The 16,647-nt window shown below is 55.4% G+C and overlaps 1 protein-coding gene and 1 pseudogene across 3 annotated transcripts; both read right to left on the bottom strand.

The window, feature by feature from the left end:
- Positions 1–255: 255 nt before the first annotated feature.
- On the bottom strand, positions 256–1,441 carry LOC105087683 (basic proline-rich protein-like; annotated as a pseudogene).
- Positions 1,442–1,846: 405 nt separating this feature from the next.
- Positions 1,847–15,913, bottom strand: ELAVL3 (ELAV like RNA binding protein 3). Of its 3 annotated transcripts, none has more exons than XM_031437189.2 (7): positions 15,488–15,913; positions 8,960–9,179; positions 8,573–8,676; positions 5,033–5,186; positions 4,657–4,882; positions 3,938–3,976; positions 1,847–2,753 (listed from the first exon to the last, which is right to left on the bottom strand). In XM_031437189.2, the coding sequence occupies exons 1-7, from the start codon at positions 15,494–15,496 to the stop codon at positions 2,402–2,404; spliced, it is 1,104 nt and encodes a 367-aa protein (XP_031293049.1). In that variant the 5' UTR covers positions 15,497–15,913; the 3' UTR covers positions 1,847–2,401. The 3 variants fall into 3 exon arrangements, with proteins under 3 accessions (XP_031293049.1, XP_031293051.1, XP_031293050.1); XM_031437191.2 differs by having other exon boundaries at positions 1,847–2,732; XM_031437190.2 differs by having other exon boundaries at positions 8,960–9,176.
- Positions 15,914–16,647: the final 734 nt, after the last annotated feature.

Genomic DNA, 16,647 nt, shown 5'->3' with positions numbered 1-16,647 from the left:
TATTACTTTAATGATTCCACTTCCCCTTTTATAAATAAATTAGGCATAACCACGTATCGGCAAAACTTAAAGAAACAAAGAGAACATCGTGGTTCCTTTAAACTTGCAAACTGGATGAAGGAACAGAAATATACACAAATGTCCTTACAGGTAACAAGGAGGATAAATAGTTAACATAGCAATAAGTTAAAACTACAAGAAGCTCAATTCGGCAAAAAAGTACAAGAAAGTTAACTGGTGCCAGTTTATGTCTGGTTTTTTTTTCCTTTTTTTTTTTAATCTCTTCTGTGTGTGTGGGTTTTTTTTTTCTCTCTTCCTTTTTTTTTTGTCGCTTTTTTTCTCTTCTGTTTGTGTTTTTTGTCGCTTTTTTGATTTTTTTTTCTTTTTGTTCCTTGCAGCAGAAGCTCCACAGACGTTTAATAACAACACCGGGAGGGGTGGGGGAGAGAGAGCTGGGCAGTCAGATGGGGCCATGGCCGGACACCAAACGCAGGGACACCAGAGGGAGGGCAACTGAGGCTGAAACTGGGGTTTGCAATTCTTAGCTCTGACTGGGCCCACGGTGGGGGGCGGAGGGTGGGGTTGCTGCGAGGGCTCCCAGGGCTCCAGCCTTTGGCTTCTGTTGGATTTTTTTTTTTTTAACAAAGAATGAAAACTAGGGGAATGGAAAGTCCAGACAGAAGCCAAGGCTGGGGCTCGGGATGGAGGCTGCGTCCACTGCCCTCACTGATCTGGAAAGACGGAAAAACCCAACAAACTGAAAGAGGATGACGAGTGGACGGGAAGGGAACTTGGGGCTGGGCCCCTGGGCCCGTCCACCCGGGGCCTGGCAGGGAGTGAAGGGTGCTTGCTGCTGGGGAGGCCCTGGCGCGTGGAGGCTCAGGGCCTGGCCTCCCTCTCGGCCTTGTGGGCCAGGGCCTTGGCCCAGGGAGGCTCAGCCCCAGGGACAGGGGTCCTTTGGCCTCAAGTGTTGGGGGGGCTGCCTCCGGCCCACCATGACGCCAAAAGGGGAACGAGGTATCGTGTGTCTGGATGCATGGACGCTGTGTGCGCACGCCTGTGTTCGAGGGCGGCAGGGACCACTGAGGAGCCAGGAGAGAGCTCTGCAGAGAACCTGGGGCAGGGAGCGAGTGGGGCTGAGTGCCAGGAGGAGGGGCTCACCAGCCTCACTGGAGGAAGTGGGCCGCAGACTGGGCTGGGGTCTGGGCGGGGACCTCTCCCCTGGGCCTGAGGGACGCTGTGGGTCCGTGTGGGTGTTACATCTCGGATTCTCCACGACTGGGTGTCTAGATTTGTGTCCAGATGAATCTGCCTCCACTTTCACGTGGCCACGTGCACGTGTGGAGCTATCCCCATGTCCCCGCATGCATGTGCCCACGTTTGTCCCTGGCCACAATCACCTGTGTCCACGCTGATTGTGGCCACATTTGCCCACGTCCATGTTCACCGTGGCCATATTTATGTAGCCCCACACTTCGGTCTTCTGTTTACCTACAAGTCTGTCTACATGTCTGAGTTGGGCCATCAAGTTCCTGAGGCGTGTCTCTGGGTCTGTCTGTGCTGTTATGTGTCCATGGGGTGTGTATGTGTTTGTGTGTGTGCCCCGGCATGTCTTTGCGTGGCTGTATCTCTGTGTAGCCCTGTGGACCCCCCCAGCCTCTCAGCCCTGCTCCCCGTGCCTGCCCCAGTTGGTAAACATAACCTGCCAAAATATTTTCTTTTTTTTTTTGTCTTTTTTTTGTGTTTTTTTTTTTTCAAGTTCAAGAATCCCCAGTAAAAATTCTCCACGAGGTCTTTTTTCCCTTTTTACAAAAATAGAGTTTTTCTTCCCCTCCCACCCCCCCTTTTTTTTTCATTTTGTTTCTGCTTCCAGCCCCTCCCCCTGCTCCTCACACTCCGCCCAGGGGCTCTGGGCCAGGGATGCCCACACCCCTCTCACGTTTAGCTTTTTTGGGGATTTTTAAACCTGTTCCCACCCCCTCAGGCTCACCAAGGTGTTGGGGAGACCTGGGCAAGGGGGCCTGGGAGGGCACCCCCAGTGCCCCCCCAAGCCATCCATGGAGGGTGGTTGAAGGTGGCTGGGGGCACATCTCTGCTTTCGTTTTAGCCAAAAAAGGAAACAAAAAACCTTCGCCATGAACAAAACCAAGACGAGAGAGTGAACAGCCCAGCCTGGGGGGGGGGGTGCGAGGGGAGGCAGAAGGATGGGGTGGGGGACCCCCAGGTACCCCCCACTCCCTGCAGACCCTCCCACCGAGTGCTCACCCTGTGGCTTCCGCAGGGACACGGGGCCCTCGTGCCGTCCGTGGTCTGCTGCGCTGTCTCTCTCGGGCCCCTCTCTCTCTCTCTCTCTCTCTCTCTGTCTCTGCTGCCCGGGGAGGGTGGGGAGGGCGGCGGCGGCTCAGGCCTTGTGCTGTTTGCTGGTCTTGAAGGACACCTGCAGCACGCGCTCGCCCAGGCGGTAGCCGTTGAGGCTGGCGATGGCCATGGCCGCCTCATCGTAGTTGGTCATGGTGACGAAGCCGAAGCCCTTGCACTTGTTGGTGGTGAAGTCACGGATGACCTTGACATTGGTGACCGCCCCGAAGGGCCCGAACAGCTGCCACAGCACACTCTCATCAGCCTCCGGAGACAGGTTGTACACGAAGATGCACCAGCCTGCGCCCGCCGCGCCCCCCGACAGGCCCACGCCCGCCAGGCCGCTCATGCCATCAATGGCGATGGGTGAGAACCTGGCGATGAGCGACAGGGGACTACTTTGGGGGTCACGCGGGCTCTGCCCTGACCCCCGGCATGCCCCCGACCCGGTCATGACCTCCGACTGTGCTGTGACCTTGGGACCTTGTGTGTGACCCCTGCATTGTCCTGACCCTGCCACGGCCCTGTGACTTCCCTCTGTGACCCTACTTTAAACTCTACATTCTGAGCCACTGAGACTCCAGCCTCCAATCTCCATCCTGTCCTGACCTCTGACCCTCCCTGAACGTTAGGTACTCACTCATGAGCCTGCCCTGACCCCCGATCCACCCCCTGACCCTATGACCTTGGACCCTGCCTGGTCCTCAGCACTGTTGTCCCTGACCCCTTCCCCACCCCTGGCCACCACCCTCCCCTGGGCACCTCTTCCTACCTACCCAACTCCTGCCCTCGCCCTAACTAGGACCCCACCCTGACCCCGCCCTTGGCAATGCTGCCCCACCTGCCCCGCTGGCCACCCTGCCAGGTGGAAGCCCACCCTGTCCACTTCCTTCTAGCATTATTTGTTTGCACAAGCCGTCCCTGTTGCCAGGAACTCTAATTCCGCTCTGCTCCTGTCTACTGAGTGATGTCTCCGCTGGGTCCCCATCACCCCGTCTCCTGCCCCCTTCATAGCCCGATCACTATTCATAGCTATCTCATAAGAGCGGCTGCTTTTTACTAAGCACGTGCGTACTGTGTGCCAAGCACCATGCTCAGAATCATTCCATCTCCATCAGGGACCAACTCTGGCTGGGCCACGTTGTGTCCCCAGCCCCAAGCCAAGCGCCTGGCACTCAGCACATGCTCAACAGCTCTTGACGCTATTAACACGGGGACCGTCACAGAGTCAGGGGCATGGATAACATCGTGGGGGCCTCAAGGTTCATCCCTGACTACCAGGTGGAAGGGGGCATTCTGTGACCCTCAGTAAAGGTTAGCAACAGCGGGGCCAGTGGGGCACAGCTGTGACCTGGGCAACACTGCCTGCCTTTCCATGGGCTAGAGAGGGCGAGACAAGCCTCGCAGGTCCAGTTTTGTAGTAGCTCTTTCTAGGCTCAAGGGCCCCCAAATCTCTTAATGGCCGCACTACTCCAAGACAGAGGCAGTCTAGGGGTGAAGTGGGGGAGGGGTCCATCAGGGCAAGAGTCCAGCGAGGAAGGGAGAGGGGCTGGGGGCAGCGGGGCGGGGGCACTATTACCTCTTGACTCCATAGGCCATGTTGAGCAAATTGTCCAGCCTGTGGAGACAGAAGGGGTGGTCACTGGTGGCTTCTGGGCACGCCCCTCGGCTGTGACGACGGGCAGCCAGCCTGCCCTCCCCACCCCCACCCAGCAGTCCAGCAGCATCAGCCCTGCCCCCGCCTGCCTGCCTGCCCGCTCCCCGCCCGGCTGGACACTGCCTGGCACGGAACCGCAGTCACTCGGGCACTGCCTCTCGCCTGCCCGGCTGTTGCCCGGCCTGCACTGGAGTCCTCGTCTTCCCCCTCCTGGCCACCCAGCCTGGATCGCCTGCCCTTCTCCCCCCAGGCAGGGTTTGGGTCCCCAGAAGGAAAGTTTGGAGCCTCCCCTCCGCAGTGTCAGGGCCAGGCAACTGACAACGCCTCTGACCCGGTTGCTGTGCAGAATAAGGAAGGGTGCCTGGCCTGCAGGTGCCTGAGGCGGAGGTGGGGCCAGTCAGAGCCGATCCGATCAGGTGATTCTAAAACTCTTGACGCCAGTAATGCCACTTGGTGTGGCCTGCACACACTGAGCACCTGCTGTATACAAGGGCCAGACCTCAGGCCCTGACAGGCCCCCACATTTCCTCTTTGCTGCCCTCAGCAGCCCCTGAGTGTCCTGGTGTTTTTCCACCCTGCAGAAATGGGGTTGGGAAAGGGCAGCTGTAAGCCTGAGGGGAAGGGAGCGGCAGGGGGCTCACCGGAAGCGCTGTGTCTGATGGTGCAGGGGGCCTGCATAGCGCCGGGCGGAGGACTGGTAGAGGTGAGTGAGCAGGGCCTGCCCGGTCTTCTGACTCGGGTTGTTGGCAAACTTGACTGTGATGGGCTCGGCCGCGCCCAGCGGTTTCTGCCCGTTCAGTCCTTTGATGGCCTCCTCGGCCTCGATCCTCTTGTCAAAGCGGATGAATCCCACACCCCGAGAGACACCTGCCGGGCGCGAGGGTGTCATGGAGATCCCGCCCCTTCCTGTGTGATCCCTCCCCCTCCCCGCCACTTTTCCCTGTTTCTCCACTCTGGTCCCATCTCTGTGCCTCTGCCCAGCTCCCCAGCCAGGTGCGCCCTCCTGGGCAGCCTGACCTGTGACCTGGTCCACCAGGATGCGAGAAGTGATGATGCGACCGTATTGGGAGAAGAGCTGCTCCATCTCTTTCTGGCTCATGGTCTTGGGGAGCCCGCTTACGTACAGGTTCGCATCCCGGATGGAGGCAGAGCTGGGTCTGGCATAGGATACCTGGGGGAGGGGGTCAGGCGAACAGGGGTGAGGGCAAGACCCATTTCCCAGATGGGGAGAGTGAGGCCACATCCAAACCACCACTGAGCAACCGAAATCCCTCATCCGTTTACTCAGCAAATACTGTGAGTAGTCACCTTGGGAGGTAGGTGGGGTCGACCAGGGCTTGGTGAGGGGGGCATGGCTGAGATGAAGATAACGTGGCTGGGCCTGAAGAGTGGTCAGAGGGACCCACCGCCCGAGGAGGTCAAAGGAGCTGCGCCCCTGGGGCCACATGTCTCCCTGGGGGCCCCACGACCCCTCACACCCCTAACTCATATTCTCCATCAACGTTAACAGGTCTCACCCCTTTGGAAAGTGAACCTGGGATGTTGGCCCCTTCTCTTCCCGACTACACCGGGCCCCTCAGGGTCACTCAGATCCTTAATCCCCCAGCTCAACCCTGAGACCCCCAACTATCTGTCCTCAGCATGGGCCTGGCCCCTGAGTTGCACATTTGTGTGACCCTTGCCTCCAAGTGTCCCACAAGAAGCCTTCATGGGGGGGTCACACTCAGCACCCCAACTTGCTCTAACTCAGTAATGGCAATTGGGTCCTCCTGGGTGCTCAGGTTCCCAGCCTTGGGTTGTCCTTGATGTCTCAGTCTATCACTCCCACATCCAACCACCATCCATCTTATGGACTCCACGTTCCTCATCATCCAGGATCCATACACATCTCTCCCCATCCACTGCCCTACAATTGCTCACCCAGACCAGTGAGTGCAGCAGTCTCTGCCCTGGTCTACTTGGCCACCCTTGCCCCCGACAGGCTGTGGTCCCCTCCTACAACAGCAGTCAGAAGGCGCCTGTGCTCATCTGAGCCAGGTCACATCCCCACTCTGCTTAGAACCTCTGTGGCTCCCACCTTCCTCAGAGTTAAAGTGCTTCCCATGGCCCACAAGGCCCTGCACAACTTGCTCCATCACCTCGCTGCCCTCATTTCTGCCCAGTGGCCCCCTCAGTATCTCTTGTCCAGCCATGGGCCTCCTCCATGTTCCCTAAACATACTAGGTGTACTCCAGCCTCAGGGCCTTGGCACTTGCTGTTCCCTGTTCTTGAAACGCTCTTCCCTGCCTTTCTTCTCCAGGTCTTAGTTGAAATACCCTCCCTGTGCTCTCCTGTCTGAATTTGGTCCTCTGCCCTTACCCCCAGTTCCCCTCTCAAAGCACTTCTCTTAGTTGTGAATTAGACACGTATTATTACGATCTTTCGATTCATGTCATTAACTGTGGTCCAGCCCAACAATGAAACTCTCTGCAGCTGTTTAAAAAATGGTGGACGTGTATATTTATTCCCTCAAAACAGTGGCGAGTATTGTGAAGTGGGGGAAAGAAAAGTCCATTTACAGAGCAGCAAGTATAGTGTGACCCCATCTCATTGTGTGGTTAGTGATGTCCTGGAAACATGGTTTGGGGACCCAGATGCCAACAGAGTGACTGACAGCTGGCAGGTCAGTGCGGGGATAGGCTCTTTTCCCTCTTCTTTCTGGGGATGTCTATTTTCTCTTACTTCTAAGTTTACCTCTGGGTAGATAGGGGTCATGGTCAAGGGTCTGGCTTTTGTTTGGGACAGTCCGGTCGTGAGGGTCTGGAGTTGTAAGAGGATATTACTTCATTAGAAATAATGAATTAAAAAACTAACAAAATTAATAAATTGGGCCAAAGGCAGATGGGGGTGAGGGTGCTCACTGGGTGGGGGGAGGGGGGATTCTAATTGATACAATCGTGCGCACCTGGGGTCCTCCGGAATAAAAAGACAAAACACCACAGCTGTTATTATTTCTAGAACAGTAAAACTCATGGTCATGGATTTGACGGTTTCCACTCTCCCCTGCCCCATAGGGCTGTGAGTTTTTAGGGGTGAGGACTTGTCGATGGATTGGGGCTGGGGGAGAGGGGAAGGGAGGCTGAGCTCCAGGATGGGTGTTTGGGGTCAGGGGTCACCTGAGGCACAGAGTAGGTCTTCAGGGGTCTTTCCCATCCTTCCATGGTGTGGGCTGACCCAGGTCCCTCGTCTGGGTATCGGTCCTCCCACACCACCCTCACAGGATGGGTCCTAGCACACAACGGGTGGAAATATTTTGGGCAGAATCTGCTGAAACACCCAATCAGGGCCAACCACACAACACGGCCACCTGGGCAGACAGACACGCACACACAGAGGGCCACACTGTGCTACCCGCTGCACAGCCACAGTGACTATGCCAGCAGTAGTGACACAAGGCCACTGCCACATTGATGGTGACCCTGGGAGTCTTGGGGAATTCCAGGAAGAGTTGCAGAATCACACAGCTGTCACACCACCGCACAAGCCCTCAGTGTCACACACGTTTCACCCCGAAGGGGCACAGCCAGACACACCCACACAACCACACCGGGTCACAGCTGGAGTTGCAGTGTGTCACAAAGCACCTGTCACATAAACACCATATCACAGACACATAGCGACACATCCAGAGTCAATAACAGCCAGACCCACATGACTGAAAGCCACCCACATAGCTATGGGGTCCCCCCTCCACGTACACTCGCACATCATACAGTGGCCCTCTGGGCCATACGGTTCATCACTAGGTCCACACTCACAGCCCAAGGGCTCCTGGGTCTAGTTGGCCATGAAGGGACCCATCAGGTCACAGCCTCATTGGCCCCCCCATCAGGGAGAGGAAGACGTTCCTGCACCTGTTATGGAGAACTGGGGGCCAGATGGGTGCCCCGCCCCAGCCCAGCCTCCCCTAGGGTTCAGGAGCAGATTTGCGGGGTGGAGCCCAGACACCCCCAGGAGAGCCTAGAGAGGGGTTTCCATGGTGATTCCCCCCCAGGGAACCTGGGCTTGCAGGGTCCCAGCTGCAGCTGCTGAGAGGGGAGGTCGTGGGGGGAGGGGCTCTGCACAAAGGTGGGGGAGGGGCCCACCCCTAATCCTGCCCTCCCAGACCCTAGTTAGGCTCCAGATGGCAGATGGGCCCCCACACCTCCCCCATTTCCATGACAAAGGCAGGGCAGGGGCTGCCCACCGGACCCTGGTCACTCTCTCCTACTGCCTGGCTGACTCCTTGAGTTGCCAGAGAATGTGGGGTTGATTGTCTCCCCACTGACAAGTGAAGAAACTGGGGTTCAGAGAGGCAGAGCCATTGGCCTCACAACTGGGGCCCCAGCCAGAAAGCCTTTGGAGAGTGATTTGAACCCCTTAGGGGATGAGCCATGGAGGATGGGTGGCTGTTGGGGGAATGGGTGTCTGGGTGGCAGTGAAGGGGGCAGTCCAGGTGGGTGGTAATAAAGGGGAAATGGGCTCAGCTGGGATGGGTGGTCAACGGGATGGGCATCAGCGGGGAATGAGGGCGCTGACCTTGATGGTCTTCGTCTGCAGTTTGAGGCCGTTGAGGGTGTTGATGGCTTTGTCTGCATCGTTGGGGTCAGAGTAGTTCACAAACCCGTAGCCAAGGCTCTGTCCTGTAGGCAGGACCAGGACGATGACCTCCTTGTACTTGCCAGTGTCCTCCCACACCCAGGCCTGAGAGGCTGACCACCCCCCTCATGGTTATGAGAACCAAGACTCCACCCTTATCTGTTCCCTCAGAGTACTATCCTGTCCCCAGGACACCTCAGATATCCCAGGGTCCCACCTGCTCCCATCACCTCCCACCTGGGTCACACCTGTCTCCACACCACACCTGTACTCCTGAGGCTACCACCTCTGTCCCCTACCCCTACCCCCACCTGTGAGCAACCACACCTGTGATCTTGTCCCGAACCAACTTGCAGGACTCGATGTCGCCAATGCTGCCAAAGAGACTCTTGAACTCGTCCTGGGTCATGTTCTGGGGCAGATAGTTGACGATGAGGTTGGTCTTGCTGTCATCAGTGGCTCCATTTGTACCAAGGAGTGGCCCGTTGGGCAGGGCCGGGCCGGCCGGGCCCCCCGCCACCTGAGACTCCATGGCCCCGAGTATCTGCTGGAGACAACAGGCCGCACCCGCTCACGGCCCAGTCCCCACACCAGGGACCAGTGGGAGTGAGGAGGTGGTAGATCAGTCATGTCTGACAGGGGCTTGAACATGTGGAGGGGATAAGGTATTATTACAATAGTTCCTTCCACTCCTGGAACACTAGGCAAAGCACTTTACATGTGATTTTACTGTGAAAAAAGTCCATTTACGCCCATTTGCATGTATGCGTGTCTGTTTGTCTAAAATAAATCTGCATTTTTAGAATAACGAAATGAATACTTTTGTCTTCAGAATAAAAATTAAAGCATTTTTATTAGCTTCAAAGCCCTCACAATCACATCCCTGACCATGTACTTCCCTCCTTCCACCAAAGGTAATTTCTACCCCAAATGTGATAATATTTCTTTTGTTTCATGCATAATTTTCCCACTAGGCATTTACCCCCAGTTTTTCCACTGAGATATTCGGGGTTTTTTGTATATAACATAATAACACCTGCAAATAATGACAATTTTATTTATCGCCAATCTACACGTGTTATTTTTCTTGTCTTATTGCAGGGGCTACCGCGTGATAGTGGCTTCTTTATTCTTGACGTTAAAGGAAATGTTTTAAACATTTCCCAGCTAAATATGAACTTTACTATATTTTGTAGATGGGCTTTATCAAGTTAAGAATGTTTAATTTTTCCCTAGTATCCTAATAAGGATAGTAGGATATATTTTTTAAGAATAGGTATTGATTTTTCAAATGGAGGTACTGAAGATTGAACCCAGGACTTTGTGCATGCTAAGCAGGCCCTCTACCACTGAGCTATACCCACCCCCTCTGGATACTGAATCTTACTGAATACTTTTTCTACATCTATTGAAATGATTTTTTGCTTTAATATGTTAATGTTATGAATTACATTAATTAACTTTCCAATATTAAGTTAACTTTCCTCAGAAACTAAACTTGGTCATGTTGCAGTTTTGTTTATATACATTGTCGGATTTGATTTGCCAAACTTTTTGTTGGTTCTTTGTTAATGATTTTTATCCTCTATGTTCAGGAAGATATGCTATTTAAAAATTTAATTCACATGAGGGCTGTGGTACAAGTTAATTATTCTATGACAAATGAGGAATCTGAGGCTCAGAGATGTCAAGGAACTTGTTGAAGTCACACAGCATATCAGTGGTGGCACTGAAACACAAATGCAGACCTGTCTAGAACTGAAGACCACCCTACTATTCTTTGACTATGCCAGTCAATGAGGCAGGTACCAGTTCTGACAACTCCTTGATGTGTGCCCTTAGATACGCTCTTCGCCATCTTGGGGCCTCTGGTTCACTTTGGTGAAAACTCAAAACAGTTAGTAATGGCTATCTTAAAGGCCATGTAGAGAAGAATTTTAAAGCCTCATCTGGGCTCAGACAAAAACAATGCTGGGAGTGCTTTGTATTGTCTATCATGGGCACAGAAAGGAGCATTTTCTTAGGTATTCTCTTACGGCACAGCAGGTGAACAGGTTGCCCTCACCTGAAAACCCAAATTGGGTTTTATCTTCCTAGAGGGATGAATTAAGGATTTAAAGCCATGCTGTTTCAGCAGGAAAGACCACTGTGATTCATTAGCAATGTCTGTTGTGGCCACAGAATTTTTATAAAGAGTCAGCAGGTACACATCCTCTCAGCCACCCCTGGCCCACAAAACAATACCAGAATTGTTCCCAAATATTGGGCATACTGTGTGCCAGGCACAGTGCAAAGCCCTCTACAGGCAATTCTTATCTTATTCACAGGTCTGAAAGGGGAGAGTTTTATTCCCTCTGCTTAACAGATGCTATGGGCTAAATGCTTGTGTCTTTCCAAATTCATATGCTGAAGCCTTAAGCCCCAAAGTGATGGTATTTGGAGGTGGGGCCTTTGGGAGGTAATTATGTCATGAGGGTGGTGCTTTATAAAAAGAGACAGGAGAGAGATGATCTCTCTCTCCACCATGTGAGAACTCAGTGATAACACAGCTGTCTGCAAACCAGGAAGCAGGCCCTCACCAGGAACCAAATCAGCCCACACCTTGATCTTGGACTTCCCAGCCTCCAGAACTATGAGAAATAAATGTCTGCTGTTTAAACTACCCCATTTATGGTATTTCAGTCAGCCTGAGCTGACTAAGACAACAGATGAAGAAAGTGAGGTTCAGAGACTATGCAGCCTATAAATGGTGAAACAGGTATTTGTACACGAGCATTTCTGATTCAGAGTCTGTATTTCCAACTTCCACTGCCAACCAAGACTAGTGCTGACTGTAACATTTCCCAGCTGTGTGTTCTCAAATATGCTACTTAATGTTTCTGGACCTCTGCTCCACTTTGCTGCAAACTCCAATTTACTGGCAAAGCGACCAGGGAATAATTTAAAACCAATTGTGGGTGCAGCTGGAAAGCATTCTGGGATCGGCTAGCCATGTCTGCCAGAGGCACAGTCCTGGGAAGTGGAAGCAGGTTTGTCATGTCCACCAGCCCTGCCTCACAATACTGCTATTAGTAATCATCTCACTCCATCAACACCTGTCATGTTAGGTCAGGAACCATGTGAAGTGCTTCAAGGAACGATTTCACTTATTTTTCCCAACAATTTTGAAAGATGGCAACACAATCTCCATTTTATAACTGAGGAAACATCTCAGAGACATTGGGTGATATAGATGGGGAACTTGATTGCAAACCTGGATTTGCTGGACATCAGAGCTTTTAATGACTGTTTTTAATGACTGGCCAATGCATTGGGGGCATCTCTGCCACCTAATAGCTGTGACAATCTTAGCTCTTCTTTGGGCTTCTGCTTTCTCTCCATTTATTCTTATTTAAAGGATGACACAGAGGGTCAACTCCCTGGCATCTCCAGTTGGCTTGGAGTGGCTGTCTGGGGAAGCTGTCTGGAGGACTATTCTGAAGCCACGTCCAGGCTCACCAGGAACACAAACTGGGTCGATTAGCAATGTCTGCCACAGGCACCTGAAGTAAAGCAGTAATGTAAACGCCACACATCTGCATCCTGGTCTTGTAACATTGACACTTTTCTAATAATGTGGCCATGTATTGAGGGCCTGCTATGTGCCAGACAAAATTCTTTATGTGAAAATTTCCAAGCAATTCTCCCAACATTGAATGTTATGGAACTCTTTTCTCCACTTAACAGATGAGAACACTGAGTCTCACTGAAGGAGGAGGGATTTGCACAAGGTTGGGAAGCATGCAATTGGTGAACTAAGAATTCAGATCCAGGGTTTAGACTCCAGGGCTCACTTTCTTAATGAAAAGGCCAATAATAATAATAATCATAATAAAAATAACAAAGCAAAGCAAAGTTGCACACCTAATCTATGCCAAACCCTGGGCATCACTACATTTAAATCCACTCTGTTGGCAGAGTCTACTCATTCAATTCAACAAATATTTACTGGGTGCCACCATGTGCCAGCTGCTGGCTCCACCCTCCTCCCTGTGTGTCCTCGGACACTCACGTTGCCTCTCTGGGCCTCTGTCCCACCACTAAAGCTATGGCACAGAAGTCCCCATGTATGAGGAGATGGAGTCTGAATTCCTGTTCAGCAAGCTAGAGCTCTGTGATTGGTTGATAATGTCTGCTATGGGAGCTCAAAAAGCAATCAGCAGTACACAAGCCACTGTTTCAGGGCACCACCGGATTCCAGCTTTGGAAGCATTCCTATGGACCAGGCACTGAACAGGTACAGTCTTCATTGCCTTCCCATAACCACACTGAAAGGTGGATATCATCTCCATTTCTCAGATGGAGAAATTGAGGGTAAAAGGGATCTGTGACTTTGCCCAGGATGACAAGGGGAAGTGGTGGTGATGGTGTTAGGGTTTGACCTCTTTATCTGATGACCCCAGAATCTACAGGGTTACTAGTTCTCTACCCACCGCAAATGCTGTCTTCAAGTTGGATAGCATTAAGAGGTGACTTGGGGGGGGGGTTCCAACCCAGGATCTTGAGGCCCAGTCTGCTAATCTCACCACCACCCCATCTCCCTCCCATCTGTGCCAGAGCTTAGAGGGATCAGTGTCGCATTTCCTCCAAGGCTGAGCCGGCTGAGCTGCTAATGGGGATCGGATTGGTGGAGGCCACACCCGCCCAGCCTCAGCCCACAGCAAATACATGTCCTGGGATGACACAGGGATCACAGGGACCTTTGAGGACTGTCCCAAGGCACGGATGGAGAGATGAAGTCAGAGGTGAGGAAGGCAGATCAAAGATGGAGAGGCAGACCCTGACTTGCAGCAAAGGAATATTCCCTCCCACTCTCTCCAACTCTTCCTCTGGTTCTCTCCCTCTTTCTGTTTCTCTTTCCCTCTTTCCTCTCAGTTTCTCTCTTCTTCTCTGTCCCCATCTCTCCTCTCTGAACCCTTCTCTATCTCCACCTCCCTTTCTCTCTTTCTCCAACTCTTTTGCACCATCGTACATACATCTGACATGGATTGTGCAGTGAACACACCTGAGGTCACTTGCTGTGTCAGACCCCCTTGGTCCCCAGCTGCGCCCCCTGGCCCTAGTCACGGTGACAGATGCCAGGGTGCCGGTGACAATAGGGCACTGAGTGGCTATGCATGGTAAGGCTAGGCCACCACGTGGTGCTAACTGAGCATCCTACTTCTGGGCCCTTCTCCCTCCACGCAGGGCCCTCACTGTCTCAATACATCCTCTCACTTCCTTCTGGCCTGTCCCCATAGTGGGTCTCTGCCTGAGCACCCTCCATCAGAGTGACCAGGACTCCGAGGGCTTCAAGGCCCTTGTGTGACCTCTGACCACACCCCTCACCATTGTGCATCACCTTCCCTTTCCAAATGAGGGTACAGATCACAGCAACGGATGCTGGACTGTTGTGGGGGTGCCAACGGTCCTCAGGAGGCCTCACTCAAGTTTCTGGATCTAGGTGAGCAGCGTAAGGCACAGAGAGGGGAAGGGGCTGGCCAGAGATCACACAGCAGAAAAGGGTGATCTCTCTTGGGCCTCCTTTCTTAGAACCAGGTGGGCGGGTCCCAGGGTCCAGCAGGGGAGAGGCCCAGGCATGGAGGGAGTGCTGAGCATCCCCCCAGCCACTATGCTCGCTACTACTCGAAAAAGAGGCCTAGAAAGAGACACAGCGTACAGAGACATACACACAGAGACTAGAGAGACAGAAAGAGCTTAAGAAGGAGGCCCGGGCGCCGGGACCAGACAAAGGACGCTCGGCGGCGCGGGGAGCGGAGTTGCGTGGCGGGGGCGGGGGCGGAGCCGAGGTGGGGCTAGAATTGGTTAGCCCCGCCCCCGGGATACGCCCGGGCTGCCGAGTGGAAATCCGAGGGCTCGGGCGAGGCCGGGCCCCTGGGGCCCCGGGGCGGGGCCTAGATGGGCGGGGCATGGGCGTGGTTAGGAAGGGCGTGGCCGGGCGTGGCCACGCGCTCGGGAGCTGACCAGCTCGGTGGCTGCTGAAAGCACCGGGAGCTGGGCGAGTGTCTCCGGCTGGCTGGCAGGCGGGCGCGCTCAAGGTCACCCCGCGGCCCAGGGCTCAGGCGGGGTGGGGCGCCTGGACCTGGGCTAGGGGACCTGCCTGAGCTCCTTACCCCATCCCCTGGGGGGCGGGGGCTCAGGGACGGAGCAGCAACCCCCCCTCGGCTGGCCCTCCTCTCCCCTCCCCCTCCCCGCAGCCTGAGGCGCCCGCGCGAGGCTACGGCCCGCGAAGAAGCGCCGAGAAACAAAGGGACGCGGCGGCGGTGGCGGCGGGCCCGCGGGGCCTCCGGGCGCGCCCCCTCCTCTCCCCTCCCCGCTTGCCGCAAGGTCGACGGACTCGAGGACGAGACGCCCGGCTCCCGGGCGCGGTCGAGGCCCAGGGCGCGCGATCCGACGCCACCCCTTCCCTGGGGCTCTCAGGGACTCCTTGCCGCCTTGTCCTGGCCCAGCACCAGTGATTGGGCCCTGTGTTTGCCTGGGAGGCCTGCTGGGTCCGGGCCTGGATGGAGGAGGCATCCTCCGCCGCTGCGGCCCCTCCCCCATCAGGCCTGCTGAAGGGGGGCAATCCCGCCCCCAGGCCGCCGTAGGATGTCTCCCGAATCGCAGCTCGGTTCCCTAAGGCCTCTCAAGCCAGACTCCAAGCGACCCTCAGGACTCTGGGCGCGGCCCTGCCCACTTTCTGGCCCCGAGGCTCGGTCCTACCCCCCCACCCCGGGCCTAGCTAGGCCTGGTCCTACCCCCCCTCCCCATCTTCTTGGAGCCTGTGCCTAACCCTTCTCCGACCAGGTTCCCTCTCAGCGACAGGGGAATACCTACAGTGACCATTCTTGTGTGCCCGGCGGGCGCGGTCCGTGTTGAGGGCGGCTCCGGGGGTCGTGCACTCCTTGGGGGGCGCTCGATGCTCACGCTGGGGTCCCGCCCAGGCGGCTTCTGGTGTGGCCGCTGCAAAGATCTCGTTGAGGGCAGCGGCTCCCTCGAGGGCCGGGGACGGGCCCGAGCCCGGGTGCGCGCGCGCGGATAACCGGGCCCCGGGGTGGCCTGCGGGTGGCAGGGGATGGAAAGAGGGAGCGGGCGCGGGACTGAGAACGCCCCCTGCGCGGCCCCGCGGGGCCCGGGGAGGTTGCGCTTCCCGACAGAGATCGCGGCGCTCTGCCTTTCGCCGCCGCCCCTCGGCCCGGCCTGTCCGGTCCCCGGTGTCTAGTCCTCTCCCCTCGCCCGCCCTCCCTCCCTCCCTCCGGCCCGCGCTGCGCGCTCCGCGCTCTGGGCCGCGCCGCCGCCGCCCCCAGCCCTTTATAGCAGCAGCTGCCAGCGCCAGCGTCGCTTATTGGCTGCGGCAACTGAGCCCCGCCTCCTCGCGGCGCCCGACGGCGCGGCAGGTGGCAGCGAGCGCGCGCTGGCCAGCACTCCGCACCCCAAGAAAGCACATCCTGGGGACTCGGGTTGCCAGATTCGCGCCCCTTTGCCCTCACGGATTCTGCTTCCTGCGTTGGCGCTCCTTCTTGGGCGGGCTTCCTGCTCGGAAGACAGGAAGGGTTCCCCTCTCTCCAGTACCCAGAGTTGGAGGAGCAAAGACCGCTAGGAGGTATTGGTGGCCCGATTGTAGTACCTTCAGGAGGTGCTGTCTACAGACAGGACTGGAGAGGGAGGACGAATCAAGACTTCAAGGGAAGAGGCCTGGGTCCTCAGATTTGAGGGGATCAGGTGTAGTCCTAAAACCAAGGGAGGAATGTGGAGGTGGCTGGGAATCTAGTCCGCCTGCAGAAGGAATTAGGATCCTGTGGATTCTGAGCTGGCTAGGTGTCTCTAGGGTTCAAACCCCGCTTAGGGAGGATGGGCACCTAACAGTGCAGGGAGACTCAGCAGTGCTCCAAAGAGGGTGAAGAAGTTTGGGGCTTAGTGTTCCAGGCAAACCCCGCTGGTGACTTGAAAGCCCCGGGAAACCATCGGGCCCTCTTCTACCCCATAAACTTAGGGTG

The sequence above is a fragment of the Camelus dromedarius genome, chromosome 27 (genome assembly GCF_036321535.1).
Source record: "Camelus dromedarius isolate mCamDro1 chromosome 27, mCamDro1.pat, whole genome shotgun sequence".
Classification (NCBI taxonomy): Eukaryota; Metazoa; Chordata; class Mammalia; order Artiodactyla; family Camelidae; genus Camelus; species Camelus dromedarius.
Note: the sequence above shows the minus strand (reverse complement) of the source record. Positions and strands in the feature narration are given on the sequence as shown.

Coding starts and splice junctions, on each gene's coding strand:
- ELAVL3 (XM_031437189.2), bottom strand. Junction 5,187..8,572: donor TGCAGACGAAGACCATCAAG/GTCAGCGCCCTC, acceptor CCCCTCCCCCAG/GTATCCTATGCCAGACCCAG. Junction 4,883..5,032: donor CCTGGTGGACCAGGTCACAG/GTCAGGCTGCCC, acceptor CGCGCCCGGCAG/GTGTCTCTCGGGGTGTGGGA.